Raw genomic sequence first — 19,910 nt, 5'->3', positions numbered from 1 at the left:
CGCCGGTCATCCCTGCCGCAGCCCAAGAGCCTTCAGCCCGGACAGGCTCCGCCAAGAAGCGGCTGAGCCCACAGGGACCTCGGCAAAGCCCTGGGCACCTCAGCCACCCGCGTCCACTCATTCACTCTGCCTCACACGAACAGCCGCCAGGCCCCACTCTGGCAGGCATGGGGCACCAGGAAGGGAGAAGCATGCCTTGCCCACCCCCACGGGGCTCCCAGGCTGAGCCCGCAAGGTGCCTGCCCACCGCAGGTTATTTTCGAGAGGGACAGGGCGAGCCAAGGGAAGTGAGAGAGCAGCAGAGCGGCTCTGGCGGCGGGGTGGGGGGGAGGGGGCGGGGGGGGAGGGGGGTGGGGGCGAGAACCCAAGCGAGGCTCACCAGCTGCAGCCCAAGGGGCAGCCCAGGCGGCCGCAGCAGGAAGCGAAGGGAGAGCCCAGAGGACACGCTCAGAGCGGGGCCCCCTCAGTGGGAAGGGGAGGCGGAGGTGGCCCTCACCCCCAGGAACCCATCATCTCAGAGAAACAGCTGGAAACCACGGGTTAGACCCCAGCAGCCTCACGGCCCCCCTCTCTCCACCACGCTTTCCCCACGTCCCTTCCCTACCTCCCGCCCCCCCCCTTCTCTGCCTGACTGAAATGCAACCTACTCTGAGACCTTGCCGCTCCTGGGGGCTCTCACCCCTCAATCCCGTTACAGGGCCTGAGCCCCACACCCCTCCCCACCTGGAGCCCAAGGCTGACCAGTGGGCACCAGACCCCCAGAGAACGTCGGTGCTGTAGGTTAAATTGTGTCCCCCGCAAGGAAAACCCAAAGACACATCCCCATGCTCACTCCTGGAACTTCAAAATCTGACCTCATTTGAGTAAGTCTTTGCGGATGTAGTTTAGAGAAAGATGTCAAGACAGAATCATCGCACGTTACGGTGGGCCCGACATCCAATGAGCAGTGTCTCTTTTAAGACACAAAAGAGGAAAGAAACACCCTGAGGAAGAGGCCACGCGAAGACAGAGCAGAGGCTGGAGGGATGTGGCCACAAGCCAAGGAACGCAGGAGGGTCCCTGCCCTAGAGCCTGTAGGAAGCGAGGCCTGGATTTCGGACCTCTGACCTCCAGAGGGTCACTCCAGGGCATGAGGCGGGTGGGCAGGGATGGACGAGACACCCCGGCCTGTGGGTCCTCACCTGCAGACACTGGGCACCACAGGGCAGACCCACAAACGGGGCGGGGCCCACGCGCTCTGAGCCCTCTCGGGCAGGTCCTGCCTGCTCGCGGGTGCATGGGGAGCTCAGAGCACGTTCTTGTCTGTGGGGAATTTCATCAGCACAGTTTAGATCCTAAATCACAAGAGACTGAAGACTTGCTTCCCTGCCTCCCTCGGGTCCCTGGAGAGGCCTCTGCCACTGGGCAAAGCCCAGGGCAGCAGGGGCACCAAGGATGTGCGGGAGGCTGGCCCCACGAAGCTCCTCCTGTCCCCACATCCTGCCCCCACTTCAGAGCAACGCCAATTACTTCCCCAAGCCAGGGAACCCGGCTCCAATCTGGCCAAAAAAAGGGTAAGTTCTGGGCTATGGTTTCCCCTTCCGAGAGGGCTGGGCCCACAGGCAGAGAAGGGCGGGGCCAGGGGCTTCACGGGAAGCCGGGCCCGCGGCCCTCTGTCCACCACACCGGACAGCACCCCCTCTTCAGCAACGGGGTCCCCGCCGCTGCTCTCCGGGATGACGGGCTCTTCACTGGTGGCCCTGAGCAGAGCCCCCACTGCCCGCCCAGAGAATGAAACCCCAGGGCTGGCACCAAGCTGGTGGGAGTAAAACAGGGCACAGACTGGGGAGGTCCTCTGGGCAACACTGGGCCTGGGGGAGCAGAGGGGAAGCCGGAGGCAGGCTCTCAGAGGAGGGGGCAGTCCCATGGGGGGATTGCCCGGCAGGCTCCAAGGCTGACCGCAGACGCCCACCAAGGGGGGCAGATAAACAGTGTCCCCTGCCACCCCCCCTTGGCAGACATCACTAATCCATCCGGCCATCCCGGCAGCCACGCCCACCTGCCCCTCCCCCTCCTTCTCAAGGGTGCTTTCCAGGGAGGGTGGGCCCCGACCGGATCTGGGACAGCACCGTGCTCTGACAGACTGGACGGCTCTCCACTAAGTGGCTTGTGTCTAGAGGTGGCCCGGGTTCTTCTGACGAATCCAGTCTGGGAATGCTGGTGTCTGGGGCCACAGACCCCATGAAAGATCTGGAGTCTCCCATTCGCTCTGCAGAGACCGGCCCCTGTCCCAGGACCCTCGCTCAGGCCCCGGCCACAGGCTGCTGCTCCTGCAGGGTCTGGACCAGCCGCCCTCCCCCTTCCTGACACGGAGCCAAAGGGCCAGCCTGGGAGGAAAGTGACCAGGCGGCCCGGGCCGCCCGGCGCTGACCCGGATTCCCACAGACCACAGGAGCGGCGGTGGGTTTCACTTCCTGTTTCCGATCCCCATGCTGGAGAGTTTGGGGAACTTCTCGGCCCGCGGCACCTCGCTCTTTAAGAAACAGCAAAAGTCACATCCGAGCTGCTCAGGGAACAGGTCGCTGAGGCTGTCCGGGGTCCACACGCACAGATGGACGGTCTGCCGCAGCGTGGAAGGGCGGCCCTGGTGCTCAGAGGTCGCGGGAGCTCGCTGCCCCCAACTCTGCATCCACCCCTAGGCCTCGAGTGGGGAAGGGGAACCCCAGAAGACCCCCGCCCTGACTCTTCGCCCCACAGGGGTCCATGCAGAGCCCCAGCTTCGACCCCCAACCCCTGACAGCTTGGTCCTGGGACACCCCCTCCAGGATGGTCCTCAGCCACCATCCTCAAGTCACCATCACCCCCACGGGGGTTGGGGGTCACGAAAGCCAGGGGCTGAACAAGAATGCAGCATGACAAGCCAACCCAGCGTCCGAGGTGGGGGGGCAGTAGACAGGAAACTCAGAGAGGTCCCCAACCCCAACTCTGCCCACCAGCCCCTCTCTGACCCTCAAGGGCTCCTGAACACACAGCTGAGCACAGAGAGAGGGGTGAGGGGAAAAACCATGCCCCCCTCCCCGGGGACACGGGCTGCCATTCCTCCGCCAGGCGGGTCCATAGGTCAGTGCCCTGGGACCCCTGCCCAGGCCCTCCTCCCTCCAGCTCCATCTCTCCACCCAGACCACAGAGCCCTCCCCACCCCCAGCCCTGCCCCGCAAGGCTCCCGGGGCCTGGGCCCCTGAACACCCACAGTTCAGGGGTGATCTCATCAACGGGAGAAACTGGGAACAGCGTCTGGGATGAGCTCCGCCGGGCCCCTTACTGCCCCGGACGTTTTCCTTGTCTGACATCGACCCTTTTGCTCCAACATTCAGTTTTGGTCAAGTTGCTTCCCGGCCTCGGCATCCCCCCGTGCGGGGGTGACTCCGTGGGTCGGGGGCACCTTCCCCCTCCTGAGGTTGTCCCTGGCCGTTCATTCTCTGGGGGCTACTTCTCCAGGGCACATTCCCGGCTCGCAGCTCGGCCGGGGGGCCTGCCAGCGCGTCCCTTGTCAATGAGGAAGGTCACTGTGCACAGCTTCCCGGCGGTCACTTCCATTTCCGTATCGACCCTGCCACCAGCGAGACCCCTGTGAACTACTGAAGCCTGGAGGGTTTAGTTCTCGGAGCCAAGGTGCTTCCAGGGGTGACAGAAACATCGAGGGGCTGGACTGGACAGAGGGCTGGCTCTTCCGAGGCCACGGCGAACCCGCTGCAGGCCCGCGGGACAGAGGGGTCCCTTCCCTAGAAACAAGCTACGTCAGGCCCGGGCACCAGGACCTCAGTGCACCTTCTAGCAACCCACCCGACAGGGACGCCAGCCCCCCGCAGCCAGCCGCTCAGCTGACCAGCACGGCCAGAGCGACCCAAGGCGCCGAGGGTCAGAGGGCAGGCACAGGACAGTGTGCAGGGAGGGTCCGGGGCGAGCCCAGGCTCACTAAGGGAGGGGCCCTGCTTCAGACTTGGCCTTAGAAAGTCGCCCCACTCAAGGTCAGCCGGCTGGGCCGGGCCTTTCCTCGGACAGCACGTGAGTGGCCGCCCCTGTGGCAGGGTACATGGGACAGGCTTTGTGAAGAGGGGGGCTGTGGGCATCCGATCACAGAACAGGGGGGTGTCCCCTCCGGAGCATCCAGCTCCAGGCAGCCGTCAAACACAGCTGTCCAGTGCCCGCATCACGACATCGAAGGCACAGCCAGGGGTAAGGCACCCCCGGTGAATCTTACAGGAAAGAACAGTTGCCCGAGACACTCTGACACCCCTGATTCTAGCTCCGAGGCCCACGCGATGTCAGAGGTGTTAGAACGTGAAAATCGACCATCTCAACAGGTGAATGAGGGGCCGAGCCTGGCGACCCTCTGACCGGGGGAGGGGCGCCCGGGAGAGGCTGGTGGGCGGACCCAGAGTCCTGCCCCTGCTCCTGGCTGAAAGATGGTGAAGGCGGCAGTGGCCCCCCACAACGCCCGTCCTCACAGCTGTTTCTTATTAGAGCCTCATCGGATCAATAGCAATAACACAGTCCCCAAGAAATCAATCTACAGTGTTGCCCTTTTTAAGGAAAACCACTCTTTCTACAGGCAAGAACCGCTGTAAAATAACACACAAGTATTCGGGGTTTTTCGGCAGTGCACTGGGTCTCCCCCGAGGCTGTCTGTCCTGTCCCGAGAGGAGAATCCCAGGCACCGGGGTCCCACCTCCCCAGAGTGGGGTCCCGACGCCTGATCTCAGTGCCCGAGGCCCCGAGTCCGAGGAAGGAGGGGAGTTTGAACCTGTTTACCACCTTTCAGTAAAGTCGGGCTTCTGAAGCCAAGGCTGTGGGCCCGGAACAGACTGTAAGCACAGGCGGAGAACGTCAAAACGAAGTCCCACGCTAACCCGAGGCGTCTCTCCCCGGGCACCGGGCCCTGCCCGAGGCCGGGACACTGATGTGGTCGGCCACACAGCCCGGAAAAGAGGCAGGAAGCCCAGAGCCAGACAGAGAGCACCGCGGGGTGGGGCTGAAGTGTCCCCCAACGCCGGTCAGAGCAGATTCCGGACGGACAGCTGGGAGCACCGGGCCTTCCCGGGCCCTCGGCCAACCCAGGACTCGAAACCTGAGGCCTGAACCCGAATGTCCACCCCCACCCACCCCACTGCGCATGGCTGACGTCAGGGCACCCTCTTCATCACCCCTGCCCAGCTCCTGCTGCCCCTAGACTGGAGTCCCCGCCCCCCCCCCCCCCCGCCCCAGTGCAGGCCTGATCGGTTTTCCTGCCGGGTGACCGCAGCCTCCGCAGCCTCCGGCCTCCAGGCTGCCCCCAATCACTGCGGCCGCGTGTGAACTTCCTGCAGCCTCCTGCAGGCACGCTGCGTCCTCTCCGCCCCTTCCCGGGCTCCTGGGCACCCAGGGTGAAGCCACCCCCCACCTGCTTCCCTGCAGCCTGGAAGCTGTGATTCTGAGCTCCTGTCACATCCCCTAGAAGGAGGTCCTGGGGCCCTGTTCCCCCACCCTAGGCTCTGAACCCCTCAGGGGGGTTCCCGGCCTCACCATCTTTCCCTCACCTGAGTCGTTTGCTCAGTAACGTTCCCTGAGAACTGGAAAGTCCAGAGGACCTGTGGGAGTTGCAGACAGAGCTGATGAAATCCTAGAAGACTCACTGGGGGAGGTGAGGTCTGGCCAACCTTGAAGAAGCAGCTCCAAAAGGCAGCAGGGAAGGAAGGCCTTTGAGAACAGGGGCAGCTCCCCGACACCAGAATCCCACCCCAACGACAGTGGCCCTGGGGCCAGGTGTCCTCCACCAGGAGCCCACCTGTACCCTGGCACGGTCCCTGTATACCACACAGCGACTCAAACCAGGGCCCACCAGGGCCCGAAAGGGCATTCCACAGAGAGCAGCAGTTTCTGAAGTGGAGGATGGAAGCCAGCTACTAGGCTCCAGCGCCTGCTGGCAGCCGGGGACCGCGGCCAAAACCGACCCCACGGCGGCCGGAGACTGTGGCCCACACCAACACCATGACCCGCACTGACCCCACGGCAGCCGGGGACCAAGGCCAACACCGACCCTGCGGCAGCCAGGGACCATGGCCTGCACCGACCCCACAGTAGCCCACTGTACAGAAGAGCCAGCTGAGATTTAGGGAGTGGAGGGGGGGTGAGATTTGGGCATGGGGGGAGGGGGAGACTAATAATAAAGCTTGCCCTGCCCGGCCGGTGTGGCTCAGTGGTTGAGCGTCGACCCTGCACCAAGAGGTCACTGGTTCAATTCCCGGTCAGGGCACATGCCCAGGTTGTGGGCCTGATCCCCAGCGGGGGGCACGCAGGAGGCAGCCAACTGATGTTCTTTCTCATGGGTGTTTCTCTCTCTCTCCCTTTCCCTTCCTCCCTCTCTAAAATCAATAAAGAAAAAAAAAAAAGAAGAAGAAGCTTGTCCAGCCCTGGCCGGTGTGGCTCAGCGGTTAGAGCGTCGGCCTGAGGACCAGGGAGTCTTGGGTTCAATCCCAGTCAAGGGCACACACCTCGGTTGCAGGACGGTCCCCGGGCCCAGTCAGGCGCGTGCGGGAGGCAGCCGGTCGATGTGTCTCTCTCACATCCATGTTTCTCTCTCTCCCCCCTCCCCCTTCCACTCTCTCTAAAACTCAATGGAAAAATACCCCCAGGTGAGGACTGACAGAGAAAGAAGTGTGTCCAGGGGCACACGGGGCCACGGGCAGTGGGGCTCCCGCCCCTCCTGGCTGCTGACCACCGTGGCGGGGCAGTCTGCGTTTCGGGGTCCCTCGGACACGTGCGGGCTGTGGCAACAGAGGCAGCTTCTCCCCTACGCCCTGGCCACGCCTGAACACTGGCAGTGAGGGGCGGGTGGGAAGCCATCGCTGGCTTCGACCAAGCAAGTTCTTGCTGTCCTCGGGGACCTGAGGGGACCAGCGCCCCACCCCGGGGGCAGCGTGGCCTCTGGGTGCGGGGCGCTCCACGTGGGTGGGTCTGCCTGGCAAGGCCGTGCTCCGCAGCAGGCCCAGGCCCCGCCCGGCACCTCCTTCCACCTGCAGCTCTGTGCGCCCCGAGCCTGCTGGCTAACAGATGCTTCGTGTAAGCAGCCAAATTACCGCAAAATACACCCAAAGAGATGACAGGCCCATTGCTCCCGAGGCTCATTTGCATGAGGAAGGAGTAAGCAGTGTGTGAAAATTCTATCTTCCCTTTTTTGAGAAAAAGAAGAAGAAAATGTTTATTACACAGGAGTTAAGAACAAAGAGGGGCCGTGGAGGGGCCACGGGTGCCCTGGGGGAGGGTCCGAGGCCTCGGCGCCTGCCTGCGCCTCGAGCCTGAGTCCAGTGCTGCCAAGTGGGTGGCCAGGACCTACCCTGGCCTTCCCGATGCTGGGACCAGGCCAGGAGCCTCCGGCACTGTGACTGGCGATGACCATTTCGGCATCGCCCGGCCGCCGGGGCGCAGCCCAGAGCGGGCACAGCGTGGCAGGTGACTCCAAGGAACGCCAGAGAGGCTGAGCGCTCTCGAACAAGAAACTGTCCTGACGGGATCCGCTGCCCGCTGCACCGACTGGCAGCCCCGGCGCTGGCCTGCAGTGCTGGGGCCACCAGATGGCAACGCAGAAGAAGGGCTGAGGGCCAGAGCCACTCTGCTGGGCAGAGGGAGACGTGGCCGGGGCACTCCAGCCTCCTGCCCAGGCTGCCCATCTCCCACCCGGAGCAGACAGCCACCCAGCCGAAGGCCCAGGCAGGAGGGAGGGGCAGGAAGGGACCGAAGAGCTGGTCCAGGTGTGGCTGAGCCAGGGCCATGGGTCCCTGGCGTCAACAGAATCTGGCGTTCAGCAGACACCGACATCCTGACTCACAGCCGAGAGACAGACAGCCAGGGCTCTCCAGACAGACAGGTGGACGGAGCTTCGCCAATTCAAGGAGAGCAGACACAGCCCCAAAACAACCCAGAGAGTGGATGGTGTTGCCTCATCAGGGATGAAGACTGGCACAGGGAGGGCAGTCTCTGGCCTAGGGCACAGCACAGACAGCAGACCGAGCCTGACCGCAGAGTCCACCTGGATTTGTCACACACACACCTAGTCCCAAAAATGAGATACCCCTGCCGCTGAGAAGCAGGCCACAGCCCACTGCAGAGACAAGGCAGACCGCGCACACACACACGCGCACACACGCACACATGTACACACATGCGCGCGCACACAGGCACACGCGACACGTACATGTACGCACATGCACACATACGCTCACACGCACGCGCGCACACACTGCGGTAGACGGGGTACTGACTCCCAGACAAGGCGCCTGTGCCTCATGGCCCAGCCCTCAGCTCCTGCTAATGACACCATCAGGAAGTGCCCTGCCCCCCACGTGGCCCTGCAGTGGGACACCTGCCAGGCTCCACCCAGCCTGCAGGCGGCATGGGGGCAGCAGGGTGGGGAAGGTTTCGGCAGCAACACGGCACAGCTCACGTCGGGGAGGCTGAACACCCACATGGTCACCGAAACCAGACAGCGAGGGTACCACCCCTCCTTAAGGAGCACCAGAAGACAGGCCTTGTCACCCAGAGCTGGGGGACCCGAGCCAGGGGCAGGGTGGCTTCCCACAAGAGCAGTGACACCCAAATCCCGCCTCCCCTGCAGACACTGGACAGCAGGTGTCTTTGTCATTCAGGCCGGCCAAGGGGGTCCAGACACCCCAGGAGCCTTCCTCCCACCCAAGAGCAGAATCGATGTCCCCATTTTGCAGTTGGGGCAACTGAGACACAGGCACGAGGCAAGTGGCCCGAAACCTGCCATTCCTTCGTCACAGACCCAGAACGGAGCACTGGCTCCACAAGGGAGGGAGCAGGGGCCTTCTCCTGCCGCTCCGCTGGGACCCTGCCCTGGCCCTGGTCACAGTGCTAAGTGGCAGCCAAGGAGGCCACGTCCGGCCCATCACCACTCCGGCCGCCCTCCTGGAGACAGGGCAGTCGGGAGGCACCCCCAAGGCCCTGCCACACGACTGTGCGGACACCATCAGAGACGGGCCGGGTTCCAACGGTCAAGGCCAACAGGTGCTTCAGGCCGAGGGACAGCCTGGTGTCCGCGCCTGCGGATGAAGCCTCAGACCTGAGAGGGGTCTTGTCTCACCCACGTGTCTCCTGTGCAGCAGCAGGTAAGCTGGGGGCTGGGGGGGAGGGGGTGACTCTGCGCAGAGGGGACATGAACAGTCTGAGGAGCTCAGGGGCAAGGAGGAGGGTCTCAGGATGTGGTTGTCAGGAGCGTGAGGGACCAGAACCACCTGCCAGCCCCCCAGGCGAGGACATGGGCTGGGGACTCTGGTGTGAGGAAGGCCGGAGCGGTTGGCCCTGCAGGCGGCTTAGCTGGGACAGCGGGGGCCCCTCAGCCGGGGTCGTGGTGGACCCCTCACTCAGCTGGGCACTGGCACCACCCCCACCGGCACCCTCTGATCATGACGAATAGGACACTCGTGCGAACAGTGGAGACTGGAAGCGTGTGGCACAAGGAAACGTGCGTTTTTGGGGGGCGCGGGCAGAGGCAAGGCTGCGTGGGACGGGGCAGGGAGGTGCAGGAAGCAGGGAGACACCTGGAAACCACACCTGCCCACACGGCTGACTGCACGCGGCGGCCACCGTCCCGCCACCACGGGCTGCCCACCACCACCCGGGACACACCTCCCGCGGCACGCAAACGCCAAAGCCCCGAGCAGAGCGACAACTTGCCGGAGGTGACCTGGGAGGCAGCCACAGCGGCATCTTACGAAGTCCCCACCCCTGGCAAGGCCCAGAGGCAAACGAGCCCGAGGATGGGCCGGAGGGCAGGTGGCAGCTGTGCCCCCACCTGCAGCCTCTGAGACGAGACACACCCCTAAACCAGCCAGCAGGCGCGTCTGGGCCTACAGTTCACGCGGGCTCGGGGCAAGGAGTAGCCTGAGAGCACAATCGTGTTCACCCTTCCGCAAACCAGGAGGGCCGGCGAGCCGCCCAGAACAGGAACCCTGCGCAGCACGCCGACCTCGGGCCCTGCGGCGGCAGGTGGGGAGCCGGCGGGGAGCCGCCACCGTCCCGGCCGTCCACACGCCGTGCACAGCCTGCTCCGGCTGCCGCCTCGGCTGTTCCTTCTCTCGGATTCAGAGACCGAAACAGTCGCAGCAGCTCCGGGACGCTGACCACAGGGCCGCGGGAGACGCGGGGGCCGCAGCCGGGGCTCCTACAGGCTTCTGTCCCCACAGGTTTCAGGGTGCGGGCTAGGGCGGGGCGTTCGCACGGAGAAGCCACAGCCCCAGGCTTCAAAGAGCCGACACGCCCAAAGTGAGGGCGTCCAGGGAGAGAACACCCCAGGACAGAGGGGGTGCTCCGTCCGCTGAGCACCTCTCACACCCATACGCTGGGCTGAGAGCTCTGGGCCCACTCCGTACACCCCCTTAATCAGAACCCCCTTTTTTGGATGAGCTAACAGGTCCCCAGGGGGAGCTGCACAGCTTGGAGATGCAGGACTTGAACCCAGGTCTGAGAGGGTCCAGGACTGCGCCCATCCCCACCCCATGGACAAGCTGGCAGCCACCCCACTGACCGCAGCACACAAGGCCAAGTGCAGGGTAAGAACAGGAGTCCCCGGGCGGGGCCCGCACCGAGACAGCTTCTCAGGGGTGGGTGAGTGGGTGGGTGAGTGGGTGGGTGGGACCCAGGACAGAGGATGTGGACAGGGCAGGAGACGAGGACCTGAGACCTCCCGGTAGCCGAGGCTGGCAGCCAGGGGCCACCTCTCTCCTCTCAGCTGCTCCCCACAGACATTGAGGAGTTGACCCCAATACACGAGGCCACGCTCCCCAGCAGGCCGAACTTCGCTTTAAAAAGAGGCCTGGCCCTGGCCGGTTTGGCTCAGCGGTTAGAGCATCGGCCCACAGGCCAGTGAGTCATGGGTTTGATTCTGGTCAAGGGCACGTACCTTGGTTGCGGTTCGTCCCCAGCCCTTGTTGGGAGGCAACCAGTCGATGTTTCTCTCTCTCTCCCCCTCCCACTCTATCTGAAGATAAACAGAAAAATATCCTCAGGTGAGGATTAAAAAAAAAGAGAGAGACCCACCACCCAGCCGTCGTGGCTCAGTGGATTGAGCATCGGCCCATGGACTGAGAGGTTCCAGTTTGATCCCCAGTGGTGGGCGTGCAGGAGGCAGTGATCGATGTTTCTCTCTCACGTTGATGTCTCTATCTCTCTCCCTTCCTCTCTCTAAAAAATCAATAAAAACATATTTTTTAAAAAATTAGATTAAAATAAAAGGAGGCACACGTGCCCTGTTCCACTTGAAGTGGCACAGTTTGAGCAGGCATGTGCGGGCCGGGGACACAGGACGTGCAAACCTGGCCATGAGGCTGGACTGCCGGAGGCCACCTCCTCAGAAAGCCGGCCCACGCGACTTCCGCCACTTTCCTTCTCTGCATCTTTGTTTCTTCGTGAACCACTATCCTATCTTCCCCAGAAGGCCAGGGGTTCATCTCCACCCATGAGCTCACGCTCGGCAGGACTTGAGTAAATGACGAGTGAGCCCCACCTGCCCAGCCACCTGGAAGCCGGCAGACAGAAAGGCAGAGCCGGCCAGCCTGGGGCCACCTCTAGATTCAAGCACTGCATGGTCCCCAACCTCCCCCCCAGATCAAGGACCTCGCCGAGGGCCTGTCTGGTGGAGTGAAAAGTTGAAGGGAGGGGGCTGCGCGGGTTGGCGACAGTGTTGTGACCTCAGGCTGGCCCCGTCACCTCTCACTAACCGGGGCACAGCCCAAGCTGATGCACGCGGTCTCCCAAGACCCAGGGGAGGTGACAGTGCTGGGCAGTCAGGGAACAACCGTCCCGGGGTGGGGCATGGCCAGGCAGCAGTGATCTAGAATACCTGGGGGGCACAGTGGGAGCCCCTAGAGCCTTGTCCCTGCAGCAGCTACGGGTATCCAGTTTCAGGGCCTGCTCAAGTATCACCTCCTCCTTGAAGCCCTCTGCAGTCACCTTGCCTCCAGAGATCCAAACAACGGCATCTCCTGAGGACTAGCACAGCCCCAAATGCCAGGACAGCAAGCCCTAAGTCTGCTCCCATCTCCTGCCCATCCAGCCCAGGAGCTCCTGGGGAGGAGACAGCAGAGTGTGAGACCCCTTCTAGCTGGCGACCCAGGTCACCCTTAGAGAAAGAGTCAGCCGACCCTGGGCCTTCCACACCTTGGCCAAGGGTCCTCCACCCTTCTCCAAGCCACCACACCACACACCACCTCTGGAGCGGAAGGGTACACTTACAGTGGGAGGGGCTAGGGAAGGAGGGAGGGGCAGCCCTCGGGGCCTGGCAGCCCACCCTCTCTTTCCCACTGCACCACAGGGCTGCAGCTGGGCAGCCAGGACAGGGAGGCAGCTGCCCCAGGATGCAGGTGGCAAGCGAGGGCACTGAGCACATTTTGTGGCACCAGGGAAGCCTTAGGAGAAAGCTCTGCTCTTGTACATTTCCTGTGGGAGGAGCAAAGCCAAGGGCACTGGATACAAATGGAGACACAACTGCAGACTGGATACAAATGCAGACACAACTGCAGACTGGGTACAAATGCAGACACAACTGCAGACTGGATACAAATGGAGACACAACTACAGACTGGATACAAATGGAGACACAACTGCAGACTGGATACAAATGGAGACACAACTGCAGACTGGATACAAATGGAGACACAACTGCAGACTGGATACAAATGGAGACACAACTGCAGACTGGGTACAAATGCAGACACAACTGCCGACTGGGTGGAATCTGGGAGGGGAGCCCCAGGGTCAGCACCTGCACAGGCCCAGGAGCAGACCAGTAGCAGCCAGCCTTCGCCGCCTGGATTTTCGAGGCCCATCCCCTGACTTTGTATAGCTTATAGGCTAAGATAAGTTTTTACCTTTTTAAATGATTAAGGAAAAAAAAAATCAAAGAAATCTTATTTCATGGCACATAAAAATTCTATAAAATTCTAGTTTCACTCTCCATGAGTTAGTTGCACTGGGCACAGCCTTCAGACCGTCCACGCTGCTGTCTCACTATGCGGCCAGAGCTGAGTAGTTGCGACAGGGACCGCTGGCCCGCAAGGCCTAAAACGCGTATTTACCGTCTGACCCTCCACAGAAAACTTGCCGACCGTGCTCTGGGAGAGGGGTGGTGGTAGCCAGCTGAGGTGCAGGCAAGACGGAGCTGGATTCATGGGCAGTCAGGAGGAAAGTCCGGGGCCTCAGCCACAGGGCTGCAGGGCTCGAGTCTGGGCACCTGCCTAACCCAGGGCCCCGCACCAGCTCCACCAGCACTGCCTTGTCCCGGGCGCCCCACCCCTCCAACTCGGGCACCCACAGCCACAGCCACAGCCTGAACACAGGAGGGACCCCGTGCAGGACCCAGCATCCCTAGGGAAGGAGGGCGTCTCCTCCAGGAAGGGGACATCATTGGTCACCTGGGCCTCATGGCAAGAAAGGGCTCAAATGAGGCCCTGGGGTGGGGGCTCCCCATGGCTACTATCCTTTTCCAGCCCCATCCAGGCTCTGCCATTTTGGGCCCAGGCACAGCTGCACCCCCATTTCCAGAGCCCAGACCACGGTTCCTCACAATGGCCTCTCCACCCAGAACAGCACGTGGGTTGGCCTGTGCCAAAGCCAAATTTTTGCAATCAGTGTGCACACACCACACAACCAACTCACTCCACACCGGTGCCAGGGGCTGCCCTCCTGTGACCTGGGCAGTCGAGTCCAGACTCTGGCCTCGGGACCCTGCTCCACACAGCCCTGCTGGAGCCAAGACCCCCGGACCGCCGGCCTCTGCTCTCCCGCCCCGCCCCGCCCCGCCGGCTCCCCAGGACGCGGAGGACGCTGCCCCACACTCAGCACCTCGTGGAAAGCTAAGGTCCAGGAATCGGTGTCTTTTCATTACCGCCCCAGAAGGAGCTCTTCCGGGCATTCTTCCTAAACACCCTCCCTACGTGAAGGGTGAATACCACAGATGTACTGTCTGTCTGTCTGTCTGTCCTCTGTGTACATCTGCGCTTTGTGCATAAGCAGAAAACATTTCTTCACCCCCTGAGACCTGATCTCCCCGCCGGAGAGTACATGGTTAAAATAAAAGGTATCATTAAAATGAATGTTGCATATTTGTTTTTACTTTTTTCTTTTTTCTTTATTGACTTCAGAGAGAGGAAGGGAGAGGGACAGAGAGAGAGAGACATTGATGAGCGAGAACATTGATTGGCCGCCTCCTGCACGGCCCTCACTGGGGATTTGGCCCACAACCTGAGCATGTGTCCTGACCGGGAATCGAACTGGCGACCTCCCAGCGCATGGGTTGACGCTCAACCACTGAGCCACACCAGTTGACTTTTTTAATTTTTTTAATATGTCCACCAGAAATGTTAGCACACAGGTGTGGTTCACATGATTTCTACTGGCAGAACCAATATAGGTAGAAACCAATACAAATACAACTGTGTGTGGGCATATACATGTCTGCAGACACGCAGAGACACTGGTGTGTACTCACAGACACACATACACAAACCCGGTCTGACCAGACACCCGGAAGCAGGGACACCCAGCGGCAGTGGGCACACCTGCGCCCAGATCTTGGCTTCTAAGTGCCCCCGTCCACTATGAAAGCAGAGTTCCTCGCAGGAAGGGCTGACTCCAGACCCAGGGCAAAGACAGACAGAAGGGGAGCCTGGAGCTCCCCTGTCCTGCCGGAAAGGAAGACAACACTCAGAAACGATGGGATCGCATCCGAGACACACAACCGGCCTGAAGCGGTGCCCACGGGTCAAACCTGACTCATCTTAGAATCACAACGAATGATGACAGTCACAGATGCGACAATCCACAGAACAAAAGAGGCAACCCCAATCCGAATCTGGGGGGAGAGGACTAGATATTTACACTGTCTCGAAGACGCTTCTAGAGAACATCTGGGATCTACAAGAGGGGACAGAGGAACTTCACAGTGGAGACGTCCAGCAAACACACCTCAGTCAAGTGCATGCAGTCCACAACCCCAGAGGCGGGACAAATCTAAACCACGCGTCACCTGCGGACAGGATGCCGGGAGAGCACAGCATCGCGGCTGCTCCAACACATCAGGCGCAAAACCCCAAGTGGAGGGACATTCTGCAATCTTCAAAGTGTCAAGGTCAGCCCAGCAGGTGTGGCTCAGTGACCAAGCGTCGACCCTACACCAAGAGGTCGCCGGTTCAATTCCCGGTCAGGGCACATGCCCAGGTTGCAGGCCAATCCCCAGTGGGGGGCGTGCAGGAGGCGGCCAGTCAATGTTCTCTCTCATCGATGTTTCCATCTCCCTCCCCTTCTCCCTTCCTCTCTCTAAAATCAACAAAGAAAAAAGAATTCTTGCTCTAATCTGCCCAACAGAAAAGAAAAGCTTCCTCTTTCCCACTGGAACCAACCCTCCTGCCTCTGCTCCCAGCCGCTCTGGAGTCACAAACCTTGGCTCGGACACGAGGAGCCCCCGCTCGCACCTGGGAACCCTCTGGACACCCGAAGGCCGCCTTCTCAGCCAACAGGCATCGCGTCCACCCCACCGTGGGCCCCTGCTCACCCGGAAGCTTCCGTGCCCGGCCTGCCCCGGCCCCCTCGCCAAGCAGCACAGGGCTCAGCAGTTACCTCTCCAGAGAAGGAACAGAGCAATCAACGAGCGAAGGGACCAAGGGATGCCAGGCCCTGCGGGACCGAGATGAAGACTCAGTCCGGAGGGCACAGATGACCACCCACGGGTGCTGTCATCCCTCACTCGAAATCTATCCAGCAAGAATATGGCTCCCAAGTGGTGAGGATCTTGACCAAAGTGGGGGAAGTACAGGGTTAGAGGTACACGCAAGTACACCAGGGCCAAGGCAAGGCTTGCCACCCTGCAGGATGGAAGAGTGAAATCAGAGGAGACTTCCCGGAGGAGGGGGCCTCTGGACAAGCTCCTACAGGACGAACAGGCTCAGAGGAGGGGAGGTCTTCCAGCAAGGGCACATGCCGGACGCTGACAGAAAAGGCATGGGCAAGGGGGGCCGGCCGGAGCATGAGACAGGGACCGGAAGGCGCTGTGCTGGAGGCGTGGGGGGGGGGGACCCTGGTGGGCCTGGGTCCCGAGCCCTGTCTGCGTCATGTCCCTGCAGCCCAGCTGCCCATCTATTCTTCAAGGAGGACGCCTGCCAGGGCGGCGTGGGCACGGGGCTGGGTGGCTGGTGCCCTGAAGGTTCGGACTGCACACCCAACGCGGTCTGCTGGCATCAGCAACCACGGACCACACAACCGAAGCTGCTCCAGCCACATGCGAGCTCCTCCTAGGATCAGCAGATTGTGGCCACACCTAATTAGTTTAATTAAACCCAAGGTGGCTGCCGGGCATTCTGAATAAAAAAATAAAGCATACCCTGCCAGCTCCAGGAGGGCACAACAGGGGCTCAACCTGATCTCTGTGAAGACCTCCCAGCACCTGGCTCTGCACACAGCAGGTGCTCAGTAACTGCACACTGCTATTAAGCTCCTTTAGGGCCAATAATCCAGCTGAGATCAACTCAAAGGGGAGGGGTGCTCCACACGCCTCCCTCTGAAAATTGATGTCACCAAGAGAAGTGTGAGTGGCATTCGGAAAAGAAGGGACACCATGGAGGCTTTTGGGCAGGGCTAGATGCCGACTTGCCAGGACACAGCATCCAGGTCCCCACAGGAAACAGGCACGCGCTGGCCACCCATCCATCCTGCAGAAACAGACACACGCCATGAACAACCCGAGAAACAGGTCAGGAGTCCACCAGAAAGTCAGCAAGACAGCTGAGGGAGGTCCTGAAACCGTCATTTGTTTAAACAGTCCTGGGTGGAAGTTTGTTCTGCCACTTACGATTGGTGTGGCCTGGGGCAAAGTTACTCGACCTCTCTGAACTTTAGTTGCCTCATCTGTGAAATCAGGATGGCACACCCCTCCAGAATCCTGCCTAGCCCGGGGCAGGACCAGTAAGAAAGGGTAGATGAGCCCTGGCCGGTTTGGCTCAGCGGTTAGAGTGTTGACCCGCAGACCAAGGAGTCGCAGGTTAGATTCCGGTCAAGGGCACGTAGCTCGGTTGCAGTTGCGGTTCATCCCAGCCCTGGTCAGGTCCTACAGGAGGCAGCCAGTCAATGTGTCCCTCTCACATCGATGTTTCTCTCTCTCCCCTCTCCCTTCCTCCCACTCTATCTGATGATAAACAGAAAAATGTCCTCAGGTGAAGATGAAAAAAAAAAGAAAGAGCAGATGAGGTTCTTCTTGTGATCCAACCACCATGGACTGAGAAGACATCTTCTCTCCCCCACGGCTGCAAATTTCCCAGATGACAAAGAGCAGCCGCACAGAGAGGCGGCCAAGTCCCCCCCTCCCAGGCCCTGCACAGCCATCACGGTCAAGACAGTGGTTTCGTTCATTGTGACTACCCCACGAGAGCCATGTCTAAGTCCCAAACCAATGACGCAGGTTCACCTAGCAGCTGCTGCCATCCCTGCAATAAACAGCCACACAGAGGTCGGTGTGACCAGCCCCACCCTCCATGAGAGGACACAGACCCGCCCTCATCCTCCTACTAGGACCATACCTACCCGTGTCCAGAGGACTGTCCGAAAATTGCTACCACCCATCAACACTATGCCAAAGACATTCCCTGTCCTCCTTCAGTGGATCCTCACAATGTGGCTACCATCACTGCCCCATTATACAGATGGGGTAACTGAGGCCCCAAAGGTCGTCACCCAGCTGGGAGGTGACAATGCCCGTTTTCAATCAGAGCATGTGGCCATGAAGACACGCAGACACTCACCCACCTGGTTCTCCTACCAGCCAGCCCCCTTAACGCCATTCACCAGGGTGGGGCAGGGGCTCCCCAAGGGGCTGCTGGTGTCAGAGCTGCCGCCCACCGATGGCTCCAGAGACCCCAGAAATCTCTGCACAGGGGCTGCGCCAAGCCACCTGCCACAGTCAATGCCCCTCTGACCCCATCCTCCCTGAACCACAGCTGGGGAGGGGCAGCTCCAGGACCCAGAGGCCCACCAGACCCAGGCTCTGTTATACAGATCCACCCACCTCCAGCTGTGCCCTGTGCCCTGGTCACAGGGCCAATGAAGTGGAAAGCTGCCAGGAGCCAGCAAGCCTGGAAGCCCCTGCAGGCTGGGGACAGAGGAGAGGACAGGATCTGTGACACACTGTGGCAGGGCCCTGGCCCCCAGACCTCGGGCTACTTAGCACTGTGAGCACCTAAGGATCTGGCTTCAGGGGAGACCTGGAGACCAGACGGAGGGCAGGGCACCGCCAGGGCCCCCTCACTGGGCTATCCACCTCCTGGGTCCTGGGCTATTATTACTGAGTAAGAGGGCGGCCCCCTGCCCCCTCAGGGCTCTTTGTCAGAGGCCACACTCCCCTCCTCCCAGGAGCAAGGAATACCCCCATCTCCTTGGAAACTCGGTCGCAGCCAAAGGGCAGAGGCCACGAAGCCCAGCCGCAAGCAGTGACTCACTCCAGCCCCTTTTCCCAATGTCGCACTTGTGAATGGCCCTTGTCTACACGGATTTGCCCCGGGCCATGAAGGAAGGGGCCACAGGGCCAACAGGAAGGTCCCTCCTGGGCAGTGGTGGCCAGACCCAGGCTGGCACCCTGGTCCCCTGGGGACCCTTCAAAGCATGGGGGGGGGGGGCCTCCACGACCCCAGGAAAGGCAGGACAAAAGCCTTGATTCGGCCTGTCTTAGCCAAGTTCCCTTTAAAGGGCCAAGAAAGGCCGGTCCTGCCAGGAGCAGACATTTTCCTGCCGGCCAGCGGCCACGCGGGCCTTGGGCGCCACAAAGGGCACACTCGAGGATGCCCACCGATGGCTCCAGCTGGGGAAGCGATGGGAGGCTCCCTGCACACCAAGTTGCAGGGGGCCCGATGCCCGCCCAGGAGGAGGCAGAGGCCGGCAAGGGGGCGGCACCCTCGGCCCACCCGCTCCCTCCGCCCAGCGGGCTCCCGCTCCCCGCCCCGCCGGTCCCTCAGGCCGCGCCCGAGCCCCGCTGCGCCTGCTCGTCTTCCACGGCGTCCAGCACACGCGCGGAGCCGGACCGCGCGACGCCTGACGAGGCCCGAGGCGCCGCGGGCTCCCCCGGGTCGGACAGGACACTCGCAGGACCCCGTGGCCCGGGGGTTCGGGCGGCAGTGGTGGGCGCCCCGCCCGGGTTGGGGTCTCCCCGCACCCCTGGCAGTGCCCATGGGCGGCAGAGGCGCGCCCTCAGCTTGGGGCACTTCGGTCAACTTCGCGCCTCCCGGGGTCACCCCTCTGAGGGGCCGGCTCCGAGGCCCGGGGCGCGCCCCTCTCTTCGCTCCCCGCGCCGATGCCCCAGCCCCGCCGTGCCTGCCGCGGTCCTGGGACCGCCCGCGGCTGCGACCTCGGGGTCCGCGTCCGCGCGCCCGGTCCTCACCTGGGACATCTGCGGCCGGAAGTTGATGTCCTTCAGGTCGATGGAGCCGGGGGAGAGGTTGTGCAGCAGCTGGCACAGGAGCACGCCGTCGCGCAGCGCCTGCGCCAGGTCGAAGACCACGGCCGAGGGCCACACGACCCGGTGGTTGGGCGGCAGGACCTTGCAGTCGATGAGCCAGCGGCCGCACTGTCGCCACTGCTCCATGGCGCCCGCTGGGCCGGCCGCTCAGCGCCGCGCTCGGGCCGAAGTGCGGCGGCCGCGGGGCATCCCGCCCGGCCGCGCCGGGCTCGGCGGCCGGGGCGGGGCTTCGAGCGGGCAGCCCCCGGTCCCCGCCGCGCCGCCGCGCGTCCCCTCCTCTTCCTCCTCCGGCTCCTCGCGGGCCGCCGCTCCCGCCCACGTGCGGCCGCGGGGTAGGCGCCGGGCAGCGCGCTGGGTCCTCTGTTCACACGCACAAGTCCCC

At 62.2% G+C, this 19,910-nt stretch overlaps 1 protein-coding gene across 1 annotated transcript in view; it reads right to left on the bottom strand.

Moving 5' to 3' along the window:
* The window catches only part of VAV2 (vav guanine nucleotide exchange factor 2), a 150,691-nt gene extending 131,037 nt beyond the window's left edge, over nt 1-19,654 (bottom strand). The window contains exon 1 of the mRNA XM_036260401.1: nt 19,451-19,654. Coding sequence (XP_036116294.1) covers nt 19,451-19,654 — 204 coding nt within the window. The remainder of the gene's footprint in view (nt 1-19,450) is intronic.
* Between the last annotated feature and the right edge of the window lie 256 nt (nt 19,655-19,910).

Source organism: Molossus molossus, unplaced genomic scaffold, assembly GCF_014108415.1.
Source record: "Molossus molossus isolate mMolMol1 unplaced genomic scaffold, mMolMol1.p scaffold_m16_p_14, whole genome shotgun sequence".
NCBI lineage: Eukaryota > Metazoa > Chordata > Mammalia > Chiroptera > Molossidae > Molossus > Molossus molossus.
The sequence above is the reverse complement of the archived record's forward strand: the minus strand, read 5'-3'. Positions and strand labels throughout refer to the sequence as shown.